The 17,130-nt window shown below is 35.2% G+C and overlaps 1 protein-coding gene across 10 annotated transcripts in view; it reads right to left on the bottom strand.

The window, feature by feature from the left end:
* SYNE1 (spectrin repeat containing nuclear envelope protein 1) overlaps positions 1-17,130 on the bottom strand; it is a 289,372-nt gene that overhangs the window by 232,197 nt on the left and 40,045 nt on the right. For all 10 annotated transcript variants that reach the window (XM_090135604.1, XM_090135609.1, XM_090135608.1 and 7 more), the window contains exon 3: positions 8,823-8,884. In XM_090135604.1, coding sequence (XP_089991730.1) covers positions 8,823-8,884 — 62 coding nt within the window. The remainder of the gene's footprint in view (positions 1-8,822; positions 8,885-17,130) is intronic.

Genomic DNA, 17,130 nt, shown 5'->3' on the forward strand with positions numbered 1-17,130 from the left:
CCTTCAGTGTTCAGTTTGGATGAACTAAAATTTCATTGAGACATTGTTTTAGCCTAAAGTGGACTTCATTTGAGATGTGGCATGCTCTGATAGCTGCAATAATAGAGAGTGTATGTTCCCAAATACGTGATGCTACGTGGTGTACTAATGCAACACACTGTAAGAGTATATTAAGACATTACTTTTTGTTTTTCTAGTAATGTAATACATAATGGCTAATGTTCTTCCTTAATATAACACCAAAGAAATCAGTGAAGCAATCAGGTCAATGGAGTTTAATTTGTCCCGTTACAGGCAGCTGATGAAAATATAATTAATCTTCTTCACCTTTTGTTTTATCATTTCCTCTTTGAAATCTGAAACAGCTTTGTTTTTATCAATATTATTGTGTGATCTAAAGTGAAGAAATATGTATTAAAATAATACATCATTAAAGACAACCATCTGCCATCTTAATCCAACCGCAGCTGAAGGCCTGAAAAATTCCATCGTAGAAGTAAATGCTCCAGTATGAAGCTTGTCTCCTGAAGCTCACTCTAAAGTAAGAAAGAGAGGGAGCCTTTTAGGGAGGATGATTTAGGGTACCTTCTGATTAAAGGGTATGAGAGATTTACAGTGTCCCATAAACCTTATACCTGTAACATGCCTGTCAGATGAACTGCTTGAGAACAACGCAGATCCCTTACAGCCTGACTGCTCTGCTATCCTTATTCTCAATACATAGTACACTCCAAAATTTGTTTTATTCCAAAATAAAGTCAATACCTATCTGGCATTCATGTGCAAACCAAATATGGGATGTACTTCTTGTTCTCAAGGTGCATCATTTCATGCTACAGACAACCTCTCATTATCCATTTCAAGTTCTTGCTTTGAAACACCCTTCATGGGTCACTCCTTTCTGACAGGATTTAGAAAAACTAGATTTGAAGGCATTACACTAATGAAAAGCAAGGAAAGTGCCCCCCAAAGACATCAGTCAACCTAACACAGTACTCTCCTTTCAACATAGATCAAATATTAGTACGGGGGAAAACTAAGGAAAGGATGAGAAAGCATTCAAAAAATTAAAGAAAGAACAAAGAAACCATTAAATGAATTACATCAAGGTCCACAAGACTGACTGTTCTGAACTGTGAGAATCAAAGAGTGAAATTTACTTTTTGTTGCTGTGAGTTTTGTGTAATTGTGCTGTCAATGTTTACCATCATACATCATGTACATTAACACTAATATAATAGGGAACAAAAGACAAGTAAAATAGTTCTGTTGCATGTGGTAGGAATATGTGGTATTCCTCTTAAATTGAAAATTAGTTAATTAAACAGACTATCAAAACAGTATTATGTAATACAATTTATAGGTATTTCACTACCTGAAGATGTTAACAACTATATAAGAGACAGAACCCTGTGGGTTTGTTGTTGGATATTCAACAATTCTTTGTCTCAGTTTACACTGGCATCTGTGCTTCTCATGACTCTCATGTGCCTATACCTCTAGGTGTTGAGTAAAACTACCCCCCCCCCCCCCCCCCGACAATAGCAGAGCAAGTAAAAGACCACCTCATGAAACTGAATGGGTCCAGATGACGTCTATCTCAGTGCCCCGAACAAACTAGCTGATGTAGTTACCAGCCACTCTCCATCATATTTGAAAAGTCATGGCTGTCAGGTGACATCTCCAGTAATTGGAAAAAGGGAAATATCATTCCCATTGTTAAGAAAAGGAGAAAGAAAGATCCAGGGAACTACACATTGGTGAGCCTCACCTCTATTCCTGGGAAAATCATGGAATAGATCATCCAGGAAGGTGTTACAAATGTACACAGTGATAGAACAAGTGGAATTATTTTAAAACTAAAAGAGGGGAGATTTACATTAAATGTTAGGAATAAATTCTTTACTCAGAAGGTGGCACTGGAACATGTTGCCCAGAGAGGTTGTGGATGCCCCATCCCTGGTGCTGTTCATGGTGAGTTTGGATGGGACCCTGGTCAGCCTGGTCTAATGTGAGGTGTCCTTACCCATAGCCAGGGGTTAAAACTAGATCTTTATAAACCCTTCCATCCAGACTGTAATTCTGTGAAATATCTGCTAATTCCATATTTCAGATTTGGATTTTACAAAACTTAGTTTACTGAGTCAGAAGAGGAGTACCGAATGGTGGTATATCCATCATATATTTCTTTCTATGAGGCTTGTCAGTCAAACATTTTTTGTATAAACTGATGCTTTTTAACTAATTCATAGTATTTCCTGAAAGCTGCAGGAAAGGAGATCAGTTTGTAAGAGAAGCAAGTATAAACAAAACAAACATATCCTCATCAATTCCTGTTAGGGATCAATTCTAAATATTCAAATTGCTATAAATGTTTAATGGGAGAAGAAAAAATAACCTTTACAATTAATTCCAAATTCATATTGCTCACACAAAGCACATAAGTTTGGCTGTAGAATGCACCTCTTCTTGTGATACGACTGTTCCTAGATGTCATTGCTGCTATAAACTAACTACTGTACTAAATTTGTTGAAAGAGTATATACAATAAAGTATGTATATCATTTTGCTTTCCTGGGAAGCTTATGTAATACCAAATCAAGCAACAAGGCATAGGAAATTTCAGTGGAGACCTGATGAACTGTTGAATTAAAGTCTGTTGCTCATCAAAGAATGTTCTGATTCTAATCAAAGATTTTTGTCAAAAAGTTTAGAAGTAAGATATTGTTTAATACTGTAGGATTTCAAAAGCTTATTTCATGCACTTCTCTAAAGTTCTTTTTGCCTGGTTTAAGAATTACTTCATTAAATTTTTCATGCAGTCTTTTCAGCATTCAGTATATAGGTTTTAGGATCATCACAGCCTGTTGCATGTCTGAAGCTACTCAGTTATAAGCATAAAGCTAAAATCTGGACTACATTCAATATTTTCAAAGTTAGAAAATTTTAAGTTAGTTTTCACTCTTGGCTTTCACTGATTTTAGTTAATATTTTGGCTGCATACCATGGCTATCAGATGAGTCAGTATTAAGTCCTGTTGAGTCTCTAAAATAAGTATTCAAGAGATTTTTACTGATTACAACTCTTAAAGGAAAGTCAAAACAACTTTATTCTCTGGTAACCAGTATAATAATCATAGAACGGCTTGGGTTGGAAGGGATCTTAAAGCCCACCCAGCTTCAACTCCCTGCCATGGGCAGGGCTGTCACCCGCTGGATCAGTCTACCCAGGGCCTCATCCAACTTGAACCTGAACACATCCAGGGATGGGGCATCCACAGCTGTTCTGGATAACCTGAGCCACTGCCTCAACACCTTCACAGTAAAGAATTTCTTCTGATATCTAATCTAAATGTACCGTTTTTTATTATTTAAAACCAATATCCTTGCTGTCAATATACTCCTTGTTAAAGAGTCTTGCTAAGCTTCACTGTTGTGTTCCAACTTTTTTCATGTTTCATTTCTCATTTGAATCTTTGCTACAGGAATATTTTCCTTATTCCCTGTAATTAACTTTTCTAATGAATACACTGTATTATACAAACAACAGTTATTGGAACCACTATGATTGCCAATGTGAACACTGGAAAACTACCTTTATTGCATTCATTTTCAACTGATATTTCAAAAACTGCTGAAAAAATGCATGAAAATCCAGCTACATGCACAAACAGGAACAAATCTGCTTACTGAATTTGCCTCTACTGTGAAATACACATGAAAGCAGGAAGGGGAATGTGAAATTCCAGAGTTATTCTATTGCTGCCGGCCCACTTGTCTGCCACAATTTCATAAATTCTTAAGCACTTATATTTTGATGCTCCTTGCTATTCATGTCTACTTTTATGATTGAAGTCAGAGGAATTGGGCCCTAAATCTAACATAATTATTTCCTTCACTCAAGTTAATTTTGTGAATGCTAGTTCACTCTTTGTTTAACATTAGAGTTACATGCAGTACTTATGAAAACAGAGCAGAAAACATGAGCAGAAAGCTGTAAATCACATTTGTTATCATGCAGGTAAAATTGACTTAAAGTTTTTCCTCTGTCAGTCACTAAGATAACTAGGAGTCTTTGTTTTTTCCATTTGAAAAATGTAGAACTATATATATAAACTTACTTGGTGTAATTTTACCCTACATTTAAAACTTGGACTTAATAATCATTCCTCAAAATTTACACAGAGAAGAAGTTAAATTAGTTCTACAGATTTGAAGGCTGGAAGTCAGTGATGGAGAGAAGTCTAGATCTAGAATCTTAGAGAAATACATATATAAATAGCATGGGGTTAGAAAGCTTGAATGTTCCAGTCCTGCTACACAAGCATATCATTTATCATTAATAGGACTGCACAAATTAAACTGGACAGCCAGAGGACAAATAGAGCACATTAATCTGTTATCTTGACCCTAATATCTGCAAGTGGGTGGTAAAGAGACAGTTTCAGGTTGCTGAGTCATAATCAGAGAATGGATTCAGATAGCTTGAACTCTGGAGGGCAGACGGACCCATGCAGCCTAATAATAAAAGCTGACCTGAGATGAAACTGTTATACTACCTGTTAGTAACCATCTTTGAAGTTCTTTCTGCCATGTTTGTTCCCTGCGAGACAGTGCCTTGTGGATGAGGGCACAGACCATGCTAAGGCTGCTTTACCTCAATCTTTCTTTTCAAGTATCCTGTAATTTACTACATCTTTTATATATCTTGTGTATTATGAAAACATATTTGGATTAAGAAATACAACTTCAAAAATGGTAACATTACTACTATACTACTATAAAAAAGAATATAAACAATCATACCTACTCTCTCTTACAGAGTCCAGTTAATTAGTAAACTCATTTCATTTACAAGTTCTGTTCATTCTTAATCAATTATAACCCTACTCTCAAAGCTATTCTTCACTTTTTATAGATAAAAAGACAAAAATGATATATTTTTTTTTTCAACTGACTTGATGGACTTAACGTAGTTATTGGATTTCTTACTGTTTAAATTGGAGCATGAATCTTTAGAATAAAATAATAGACCAAGATTTTGATAATAATAAAGTGAATAATCTTCACTCATAGCAATCCCTGACAAAGTCATATCCTTCATATCCATCTTTATTTCTCCAAATTGATTGAATCAAATCACTTCTTCATTTCCATTTCTTTCAAATCACTAACCTTCAAAGTCAGAAACTGCTCTTTTTAATTCTCTCTCTTCTCAAACAGTGCACCTAAAGGATGAAGTCTATCATTGTAGAATTTCCTCTCTTTTGCCATCCAAAAACCTATGTTTCCATCTAACAGAGTTAAATTCCATGAGCCTTTGCTTAGAAAACATGAATTTCTCTTGATTTTGAACTTTCATGCACTTACATACCAGTAGTTTTTCAAAAACATTCAAATTCTATTGAGTGATGGAACATTTCTCCAGTAGCCATGGTTTTAGAGTTACAGTTACTTTACTTTTAATCTTAGATGCTGTTTATTTTTTTTTTATCCTCGTTGTTATTATCATTTCCTCCTATTACTTTTTCAATTAACACATTTACCAGATTAGTAAAAATGGCAAGTTCATTCAAGCATTCTTGCTATTCACCTACATGGTGTCCATATGAACTTACTTGTTTTGGTCAAAGACTTTCCAAGCAGTTTAGAAAGTCAAAAATAAAACAGAAGGAACAAATCCTACTACAACTACTATAACTTCCATATTTTCCATAAATCTTCAGTTTGAAAACTTTCCTACTTCAGCTAGGATATGAATGATAATAGAAAGATCACATTCTATAATTCTCATAAAAAAATGAAAAGAAAAGCAGCCATTACTAACTTAAAGTATAAATTCAGTTACAGTTCTATTACTAAAGTTCAAGAACCAGGAGAATTAATAAGTTGCATATGAAAAAATATTCATCATCCAACTGAAGACAAAGTTATATAAATAATGATGGGAAAAAAATCAGTCTGGCTTGGATCAGCACTTCCAATAATGATGCTATTTCAGAATCAGGGTGCACGTAGCTCAGATGGGAAGTAAGATTATTTAGAATAAACTGAGTTAATATATAAATAAATATATCAGACATCTTGTTATTAGCCTCAGAATTTTCATGCACTCACAACTATACTAATAATATTTATAGTACTTGTCAGTCAAATCTATCACTATCTAAAACAGTGCCCTTTTAACTCTCTTGTTTCAATAAACAGGTTGTTAATACATAGAGGAAAGGTTTTAACAAGAAGTAGTCCTGAAAATGTGTACAGTACAAATTATTCAGGTAATGTTAGTAGCTTTACAGTAGCCACAAGAAGACATGCTTCTCCACCAAATCCTGCAACATTACTTATTTCAGGAAACTGCTACTCTCACAGGTAAAACTTCTGGCAAATAGTGAAAGCCTTGGAACAAAGCTGTTGAAAGCAGAGTTTCCTTGCAATCTTGATTCTTCTGGACAGAATATGTTGGTGATGAGGCAGCTAGAAAACTGCTCCCTAATAGGCATTTGCATGAGAGTTATATGGTCACAAACTGGGATGATCTCTGATGATGTCTCCTCCCTTTCTTCATACCAAGAAGAGTTTTTGTATCTGTTGTCAGTTCACCATGTACTGCTGTACAATCAATATACTGTGCAATCAATATAAGGCCAGTATTTCATGATGTTCCATTTTGGTAGTGCTCCACATTTTATGGGATTCAAAGAGCAGACAACTCTGTCTAAAAATAGGTCTACTTCCAGGAGTTTTCCTTATCATAATTCAAAGCTCTCCATACAATGGAGATGTTACATTTTTCCACTTTCTTTTTAAATAATAATAATTGTAACCATCCTTCTGAAGAACCAAGTAACCTAAATGTTGAATTTCTAGATTACAGTACTTAGGAAATGCAAGGAAATCCTAAGTGTTTCACAGAACCATTTGTACTTTCTACAGCTGTGGTGAACCCAGAAAATGTATTTTCATGCATAAAACAAAACAAAAAACACAAAGATTTAAGCTTGAGATTCAAAAACTTTTGAAAGGAATGGGTCACTGTTTCTCTTTTGAGTCTAATCCCTAAAATATAAAAACAGTTTTTGTCCTTTGATAGTGAAATAGCATACATTAGAAACAATTCAAAACCTTATACTCACTGCTTAGGAAGTGAGGCACACTTGCTGACAGCTATCAATAAAAACATCATAGAAACAATTTTCCTATTGAAGGGTGAATTAACACAGACTACATACTGTACTCATATTGCTCATATTGCCCCAAGTGGGGAGTTTGTGGCTGGTTAACTGCCTTCTTTGACAGTGAGCATTTGGTTCTCTTTCACAGCATAATGGTCTTTAAAGAAATATATACGTAGATGCAAAGATTGACAAGATTCATCTGTGCACTCATTGCCCAAAGGGACAGGTTGTCAATGGTTTATGGTATAGCAGAGTCACAACTCTTAATGCAAAGCAAAATATCTTATTTGAGCTACCACCATGACTTTATTGCTTTTTAAGGATCAGCCAATTACTACTAGTAAATTATCATTACACATGCCAACACACATTTATAATTAACAATATATACATTTATCTAATAGTCAATTACAACAAAATATTAATGATCAATTATTAACAACACCATACAACTAGGAAATAGAAAAACCACAAAATACAAGTTTTTTCTCTCTTTTGTTCTGCTCTAAACACTTAAAACCTGGATTTCTTTCTATCTCAGCTGAAGTAAATGGAGCATTTGTAGAGTGCTTACATTCTTTATTACATGTGGCCACTTACAAATATTTCAAAGAGAAATGGGAGACAGGTCTCCCAGTGAAGACCTAACGTCAAGAAATGCTAAAGATAAACTTGTTCTTTTAGCTGAATTTGCTAATGTCAGTGCAGTTCATTTCACTGTAAATTTCTCATTTAAATTCTTTACTAGCAAAAATAAAAGTTATTAACTCTAAAGTTATTAACTGTACAGTCTCATCAGACCAAATCACATGATATAGCATGGTAAGGGCTTCCTGCTTTACTCTGCTCATTTTTTCTGACCTTCATTTGTCAATTCCTCATACAGAAAGTAAAACTGTAATTTTAGCTAATTCTCACTCCATTTTCAAATTAATTAATATTGATAATGTAAAAATATGTATTTGAAGAACACCTCTGATATATAAATATTTTGGTTTACTGGACTAATTAATAACTAGGAAGAGTTGTGCTGTGAGAAAGCTCTGGGAAGTGCCAAATTAAATCTCACTGCTCACATTGTCACATAAAGCTGGTACCAGTTGTAACAATACTTGAAAACTGTGTGCAAATCACATCCTTTATTCCTCTACTAACACCAGAAATGAAATTTAGGTTGTGGTAAGAAGCAGCAAGAATAGTTTTGTGAAAAATCCTCATATGTATCAGATAATGAATTCAAATTGGATACAAGAAGCAGACTGGTTTTTTTGCAACTAGTCCAAGATGTTTCTATCAAACTATACAACCGAATCAAGTTTTATTCAAGTACACTGTATGTTATAATGTTAATATTTTTTCTTCGTGAAAAACAGTTTCAAATCTTTCCTCTGTCTGGAACAGCAGCTAATATGCTACTTTCAGATCACAATTTCAGCCAAAGGAACTGAGCAGCTGCCTGTAGGTGCAGCAGTCACTGCCACACTGAGTCAGCTTCACCCTTGATGGTGTACAAATGGTGTGGATTCCTTTTTCAAGTTTATGTCATTCTGCTCAGCCAAATCTGAAATATGTTATATATCAGAGTCTGTATATGCAGAAATAAAGAGTTTGATCAAAAAAGAATATATTCAAAGCCAAATGTTACCTTAGCCAGATGAGTATTGATCCATTTTGTAAAAGTCCTCTTTTGTACCAACTCTTGCTCATCTAAGGGAGGAAAAATAAATGTAATTAAACATTGCTGAATATCTTTTGATTTACATGATGGAATAATAATATTCTCTATTGAGGACAAGTACATTGTACATTAGTCAGTAACGCTACTATATTTTCTTGAGACAGTTCTGCTAATTTTGTCTTTAATTATCCCTAACAAAATCCTCATAATCTTAAAAGAGTGCTCTGACATTTGACTGTTTGAAATTTCACCACAAAATTGAAACTTTAAGGAGTTAGTGGAAAGTAAGACCATTTCAAATCTGAAAGTGAAGACAAATTTGACTTCAAAGTTTATATTATAAATATTTACCTGAGGTATAAGCATCTAGAACTTCTATTAAACACTCCAGTTAGAACCACATCTCTGATAGTCAAGTTGATTTTCTAAATAAAAGCAACTACAGACCTAGGAAAAATACACTTAGAATGTATAATTACAAAATTTTACAGTGTTGAATTTAAATTGTAAATTTCCATTATCAATCTTATTTATCCTCTGGAAGATCCTGCCATAGAGGAGCCAACAGCTAGTTCAGATAGTTTGTAACCTGTTTCTTACTGTCTCCCTCAGTCCTGATTTTGCAGCATATGTCTGATTTATAGTGAGTTCTACTGATTCTCAGATAGTCCATCAGGGACTGCTACAAGCTGCATAGGCAAAAATAGCTCCCAGATGTGCTTCACTAACTTTTGCAGCTCAGGTCATGGCTGCTGAAGGAAGAGAATGTCAGTGCCATAGCCAATGCATGCAGTCCTTTCCCTTCCTTGCAGGGAACAGGTTTTGACACATGGAGTACTTTTACACCAGTGGAATCCACATATTTCTATTTGAGATTTTCCTTTTGAAAACAAAAAGAAGCAACTATTTCAATGAAAAAATACAACCAAAACCAAAAAAATAATTTGTGTCACTCTGTTCTCAATTAGTACCTTTATTCCTCTACAGAAAGAGAAAATAAACAGAAGTCCAGTTAAGTGTTTACTCTCATGTAACACACACATATCCAAAAATCTACAGATGGAAAATCTAATTTTAGTACCTGTTTTTCCTATGGAATTGTGTAGCACCAAATAGTGATCAGATCTCTATCACATATGTAAAATTAAAAGGGAACATTCTTTAATCTCTTTAAAAGCTCTGCAGTAGATAACCAGTAAGTTTCATACACTATGACTATTAAGCTCCCTGATATACATTAATGTAATGCTGCTCCATAGTGAGAATACAGAAAGATACAAATCACTGCACAAAATTAATCACCCAAAATGTTATTTTAAATGGGACAATAATTCCTCCCTGATTACTTACAAGCTCCTGAAGTGTATTTGTGCATTGTGACTTGGAGATTTTATGTTTTCTTTACACAGAGACAGTACCTTTCAGATAAGAAATACCAGAGGGAAGGCACATTTCTAGCATCTATTGCTAGATTAGCACACTTCACATCTAAGAAAATAATTTTGCTGCCTTTCTTTTCCTTTTGGTTTCAAGGGTAGCTTGACTTACATTGTTTTTGAAATATTCATCAAAATCCCCAAAATCTACTTGTTGCACTTACAAGCAAGTTATATATAAAAAAATAAATCACTCAAAATACTGCATTGTGCATCAGTACCAGCTGGCAGGGGGTTTCTTTACTTTTCATGTGAAAATTGTATCGACCCTGTTTTGGAATCACAGCTTTTATAATTTTTTTTTAATGAAATACACTAACTTGAGAATAATTAATTCTGAACTGATTTTAAAAAATGGAATTTTTGATGACATACAAAATAATACAAAGGTACAAGAAATAATATCCTGTTAAATATTCCTGAGTTTCTACATTCTGGAAAACAGATTTCTCATAGGATGGTTTCTACACATGAAGACGATGTTTGTCTTGTGACACACAGTAAATAACATTTCTGTCCTGGCAAGCAATTATATCTATAGATAGTCCAATTCATTTCAGTGGAATTACTTGCATGTTTGAATGGTACTCTCTGTGAGCAGGTAAGTTTGCACATGAACAGTCCAGTCCTATCTTCTTTCACTCTACTGCAGCTTAAAATGCTCCTGAAACTCAGGCAATGCTTATCAAATAATAACTGCTCCAAAGGGAGTTGAACTCTGAACGCAAAAATGAGATTTTTTTCCTCTAGTTCCCTAATTTGTAGTGTTACTGGATGTTCCTTATTGCACAAGTCATCTTCCAAAAACAACTGGAAATCAGAGAACCAACTTCCAGCCTCCGAATGTTTAGCAGCAGTCGACAGACGTAATTTCAGACAGACACAGCAGAAATAGCACTGACAAAGAATCTGTTTCAAGGGAATACGTGTGAATAATGCATTTGTTATGAGCTCAACAGCAACTATTGATAATAAAGTTTCCTTTCTTTAGCAATTACTTTGTATAGGTTTAAAAGAGGAATAGGCTTTACCAATTAAAATAACTTACGTCTGAGCATAATACAAGCAGTGGGTTGATTTTACAAATTCAGCGATAAATATGCTTTCTACAGATCTCCCTGAGGCAAATGTGCTATTTTCATTGAACTGACGTAAATTCTCCACAGAAGTATAGCTTATTCCTAACCTAACCGAAGATGCATATGCAATACAGTTTGTTATGCTTTCCCTACTCACACTGCATCCTCCTCTGCCCCACTTACCCTGACGATGCTGAAAGGATCGAGGAAGCAGATATAACGATATAACCTTTTTGCCACTGGCACCTTTGTAATGAGCCATAAGTTCTGCTTGCTGCTGTTGCCTGGTGTAAGGTGCAGCATTTCTTCAGAATACAGCCAGAAGCAATTTTTCAAGAACAATCTTTTCTCACTCAAAATGAAGGCCTCCTATGCAACACCCTCCACCTGTTCCTATCGGAGGATGCACATGCAGCCAGACTGTAAAAACACCTTTATGTATTCTTGCAGAGATGTAGCAGCCAGATAAAGCCAGCTGTGTTTGCAGCAGCTCTACCAGTCTCACTGCCATCATCCTTCTCCACTGTTTTCCTGAAGAAAGATTTTATTATCCCAGCAGCAGCCAATCTGCGCATGGAAACCTCTGATGTCAAGAGCCTGAATAATTAACTCATCCAGGCACTGGGACAACCCTACTACACAGCTGTATCTGAACACAGCAAGATGTGTGACTGCAGAAAGAAACACAGTCTTCTCAATGATGCTTTTGTAATAGGACACTACTCAGTAAGCACAAAAATGGCTAAATGACATAGCCCTTATCTAGGAAGGCTGTTTTTTATAGTAACTACTTGGGCTCCTCATCGCATACTCTGTTCAGACATGGAAGTCCTTCAGCTTTTCAACTGAAACACTGAACTGGAAGAAATAGCAAACAATGAATCTGAGCAGATATTTAGGCCACTTAGCTTTTAATAATATATTCGAGCTATTGTATAAGAAGGATGAAACAAGTAAGGATGCACAGAATTTTGGCTTTAATCTGTGTCAGCATGCAAAATTTTGCAATTTCTGAAAACACACTATACTTGCCATTTCATTAAGTCATTAAGTCAAGTAACAGATCATCTGAACAGTGTCTATTTTGCTCTGGTAAAACAAAGACAGTTATGAAACAGCATATGTACAGATTCATATGTTGTTCCCTGACAGGGGCCAACACATCATATGTTATATTGAAATAAGAACAAAAGGCAACTTTTAGTGAGTCACTATAGTGAATGAGTCACTATAGAGGCTGAATTCAATTTTCTGTATACATGAAATACCGTGATAAGATAACACTGATCAGAAAAATAAGTTGCAAGAAAAAAAAACACAATTGTTTAGTGAATTGCCTTCATTTAATTCTCTGAAATAACTTCATATTCTCATAAACCTTTTCTCTGCTAATGCATCACCAATAAACTGCATTCTATGTTGATTAGGAAAAAAAGACAAACAATTGGATATATTTACATAAAAATTTTTAAAATATTTTGAATGATAAAAATATGCATCTTCAAGCAATGATAAATATGCTGGTGAAATTTTCAACATGCACACATATTATAATGAGTATGATATAATGATCATACAAGAAGAGACGGACAGATAGACCCTGTAGGGTAGGAGTTACTTTCTTCTAGAGACAGCCTTCCCAAGCAGCCAAACCCCTAACCCAGTTGTATAGCTGCACATGCTGCATCTGCATGGTATGTGGCAGCATCACACACCTCTGGCTTCAAGTGCATAGGGACTGGCTGGTGGGAAGGCAGATGCAGTATGAAGTTGTACAGAGAGGGTTCCACTGATTCTGCAAGGTAACACAAGGAATCTCTTGCACAGAGTGAGATGTGATAGGGGTAAGTTCACACGTGGCTAACAAAAGCATCTTTTCTGATTCTTGGCGACCTAGCATTGTGGAGATTTGACTTGATTCTTTCTTTAGTGAAATTCAAGTTGCTCACAGTGCCTCATTTTTAGCATAAATTATCTTTTTTTTTTGTTTTCTTTCATTTGCTAGTTTCATCCACAAAACACCAAACAGCCTCCTGTCTTTTTGTTTCCACATATTCGAAGTGTTTAGGAACACTGGTAAAACAACTTGGAAGTGTAAAGGAATGTGCCAAACCACCTGCAATGCTTCAAGATGTTGCTTGAGAACATGCATAGTGCAGAGCCACAAACAGCAAGCATCATGCTGGGAAAGTGTGTTTGGTCAGCAGTTTGACACAAATTCTCTAAAGCCTTCAGTAAGAAATGTTATATAGAAATTTCCATCCTCATTGTGAACATTCTTAAGACAGCTGTATAAGAACTTGCAGAGTTGAAGCAGTAATATGAAGAGATTGCTCATGAAAAGGATCAATAATCAATATCTAAAACTAAGTATGTTTAATCAGCATCTACATTTAGGATTAATGCACAGAATATGCAGGAAGATTCAATTCTTTTCATCAAGTCTACAGTTAATAGAATTTTATGGAAGGAAAATTTTGCTTTAGAACAAATAAACGCTTTTGATTGTAACTCTGAAGGTAATATATAGCTAAATTTAACCATAACATTATATACTTCAAGAAGAAAAAAAAAAAAAAGGAACAACGTGCAGTGGAAGTGAAGTAAAAGAAGGGAAAATTGATTTTGGCAGCCACTGCAATGCAGTTAGCATCAAAGCTGAGCAGTAGCAATACAAAGAATGGAAATATATTTTAAAATGCTTTATGGACTTAGCACTTTGCCATTTTTTATATTTTGAAGAGAAATACAGGGTTTGTCAAAATGTGACTTGGGATATAGGCCCCTACTGAACATGTATTATCAGAGAGAATGAAATAGACCCATTAACAGATCTGTTATCTAAATTTTCAAGCTCTGAGATGTAGGTACATACATCATCAAGATTCTGCCCCATTATTCAGCACCAGTTTGCTCCCCATCAGTTTCTGCACAAAGAAAATCCATGCACAAAGGCTGAGATGCAAACAGCCATCCTCCATGGCTAACGCCTCACTAGGGAAAATGATGGGGGATCCGCTCTATGAAGTCCATACTGGCATAAACCATGGCTCAGTATGAAGGCAGCTCAAGAATGGTGGTTCAGAGAAAAAGGGTTTAAAGCCATTTCATGGAGAGAAAGTGTTCCACGCACACTGTTGAAATAGCTATAGGCAACTATAGCATGGAGAAGTAGCCTCACAGATGCAGGAAGTTTGCCTTATGTGCAGCATGCTGCTGGACAATAACTGGTATGTTGCTGAGAATTTTCTGCCATTCAGAAATGTCAAGTGCGTATGTTGTAAAGATTTTACACATTTTTAATTTCTTCCTATTATTTCTGAGACAGAAAACGTGTCTATCCAGCCAACAGTAAAAATGATATACAAAGTGATCCAATTTATGATCCAAACAAGCTCAGATGATAAATTTAGGATCACAGATCACTTGCTGTGCAGTGTGGAAGGGGTCTTAAATGTTTGAAACCTGGATGTCCAAGAATGTGAGCTATGCAAATGAGTGTGTGATTTAACTTCGACTGCTGGCTCCACCTCACTGCAGCACTTAAACTATCACAGTCATAATCTGGGATTTGGTAGACATCCAGTCCTTAAATCTAAGGTCATGCTCTGTTATGGCCACATTCTCACACATCTTAAATGTTCCTACTACATCCAGACCTACAGCAGTGCTCTATTTTTCAGATCTGATGTCTGGGGGAAAATGAAAAGAGAATGGTGTACAAATACACTCTTGATCTTTAGAACCCAGGTGGGGCACAGCATGGTATTTGCAGTGAATTGAAAGATATGCACAGAATGTCATCTATGTGACTTGGTATGTCTTTCCCATGCCTAGTCTTGTGCACTGCACCCGCTCTTGTTTTGCGTTTTGAGTGGCTGACAGAAACGTAAGTAAATTGGTGTGCTCCATAACTTTCCTGGATGGGCTGCATTTTGTTCTCCACGTGTAGAAGAAAAATATTCTCAGAACTAATGATTGATTGTATATATATTTTATAGTTAGGGTACTTTTGCCAGTATTGCTGTGTTACTGCTGTTCTTATCATCTTGAACTGGTCCCTTAAGCTTCACGCAGACACAAACACATTACTTATTTTCACAATATCTGTACTTTTCTGAATACATTCAGAAATGAAAAGAACACCTATTAGAAAAAAATTATGAGCCCATTTAATTCATTTTGAAAGTAATATTCTGAAGAAAGGTGTTGGCTTAAATCAAAATATTCAACATTTGAGATGGCTGTTTTTGATGACTTCATTACTTTCTGAAAGATGCAGGGCTGACAGCTCTGAAAGTGTCTCTTTATTCACCAGTCTGACATGAGTGACAGTGAATAAAGTGTTCACACAAACCTATCTTTTCCTGGACTTAAATACAAGGTGAAAAGAGCCTGATGCAACAGATCGGTCAGCCTGACATTTGTCCATTCAATTACCCATTTTTTTAATCATCATCAGTCAAAACATCTCTAAGTGTAAATCTCAGCTTGAAATCTGTAAAATCCAGTTAAGTTCATAAATAATTATTCTATTTTACAAGAAAATACTCTCAAATTTCAATGCATCCATTCTAATGGATGGACACATTGGTTTGTGGAAGAAGTTTACATAAAGTCATATAAATAAAGGCACTGATAAAAAACTCATGAAAAGTCATTCTCTTATCTATAAATTGTACCATCTAGAGTGACATCTGCAATGACCACAATCAAGAAATAACCCAAACAAATCTTTGTGCTTTTTCAATTCGCCACAGTTCTGCAGCTGGCACCATGTTACTATTTACACTGCAGTAATTCTTTCAATTGACATGAAAAGACTGTGTATAATAACCTTCACATGTCAATGATTCCCCTCCCCTAAAAGTTTTTTTTTTAAATCAGATTGAACAAAATATGCATTATACTAAAGAAATATTTAACAAAACACTTGAAGTAGCATTCATCAAATCATTTGAGGTTTTCAAAAACGCTGAAATCCAGATCAGGACCAGTAAGTCCACAAGTATCTTTGTCAATCAAGGCTTTTTATAGTTATTCTGCAGTCAAGAAGGGTACTTAACATGCAATAATACAAACTTAACATGCAGTTATACAAAAATACCTATGAGATCAGATTGAAGGTAACATATGTTGAAAAACTGAGAGGATAGGCTCCAGTTTCATTTCTTACTCACTTTTTGGCACTTACATGGGCTCCTAAAACAACAGAAAGTGTGGGTTGCTTTTTGCATATGTGTGTGTTTTTTCTTTGTTATTTTTCCCTAAAACCAAACATGTCAGGAAGGCAAATTACTGTAGCAGTTGTGACTGATTTTCAATAGATTTGCTAATAATATATGACAATAATAAGACTGTTCATAACAATAATCACCTCACGCTGGAGAGAATTTGTGCAATATTTGAAATTCTTTTTCATTTAAAAAAGCACAGAAACTTCATTTATTTATGTCAAAGGTACAGCATGGAGCAAAATCCCTACCACCAAAGGTCGTGGGAGTCTGAGGAGGTGCCTGTTGACTGAAAACAAGCCTGTGTAATACCCACCTACACAAAAGGCATCAGAGACGATATAGTCAAGAGGGATTAATGAAGGCAAGACTTTTTACCATCATATCTCATGGCAGTTTATGTCTAAACTCAGGAAAATTAGAATATTTCACTAAAGGTTTACAACAGTATAGAATCCATTTACTCTGCAGAAAGTCTGTAATTTGATGAAGTCCATTCACAAGTTCTTTACATAAGAGCTGCATA

The sequence above is a fragment of the Phasianus colchicus genome, chromosome 2 (genome assembly GCF_987193195.1).
Source record: "Phasianus colchicus chromosome 2, bPhaCol1.hap1.1, whole genome shotgun sequence".
Lineage (NCBI taxonomy): Eukaryota > Metazoa > Chordata > Aves > Galliformes > Phasianidae > Phasianus > Phasianus colchicus.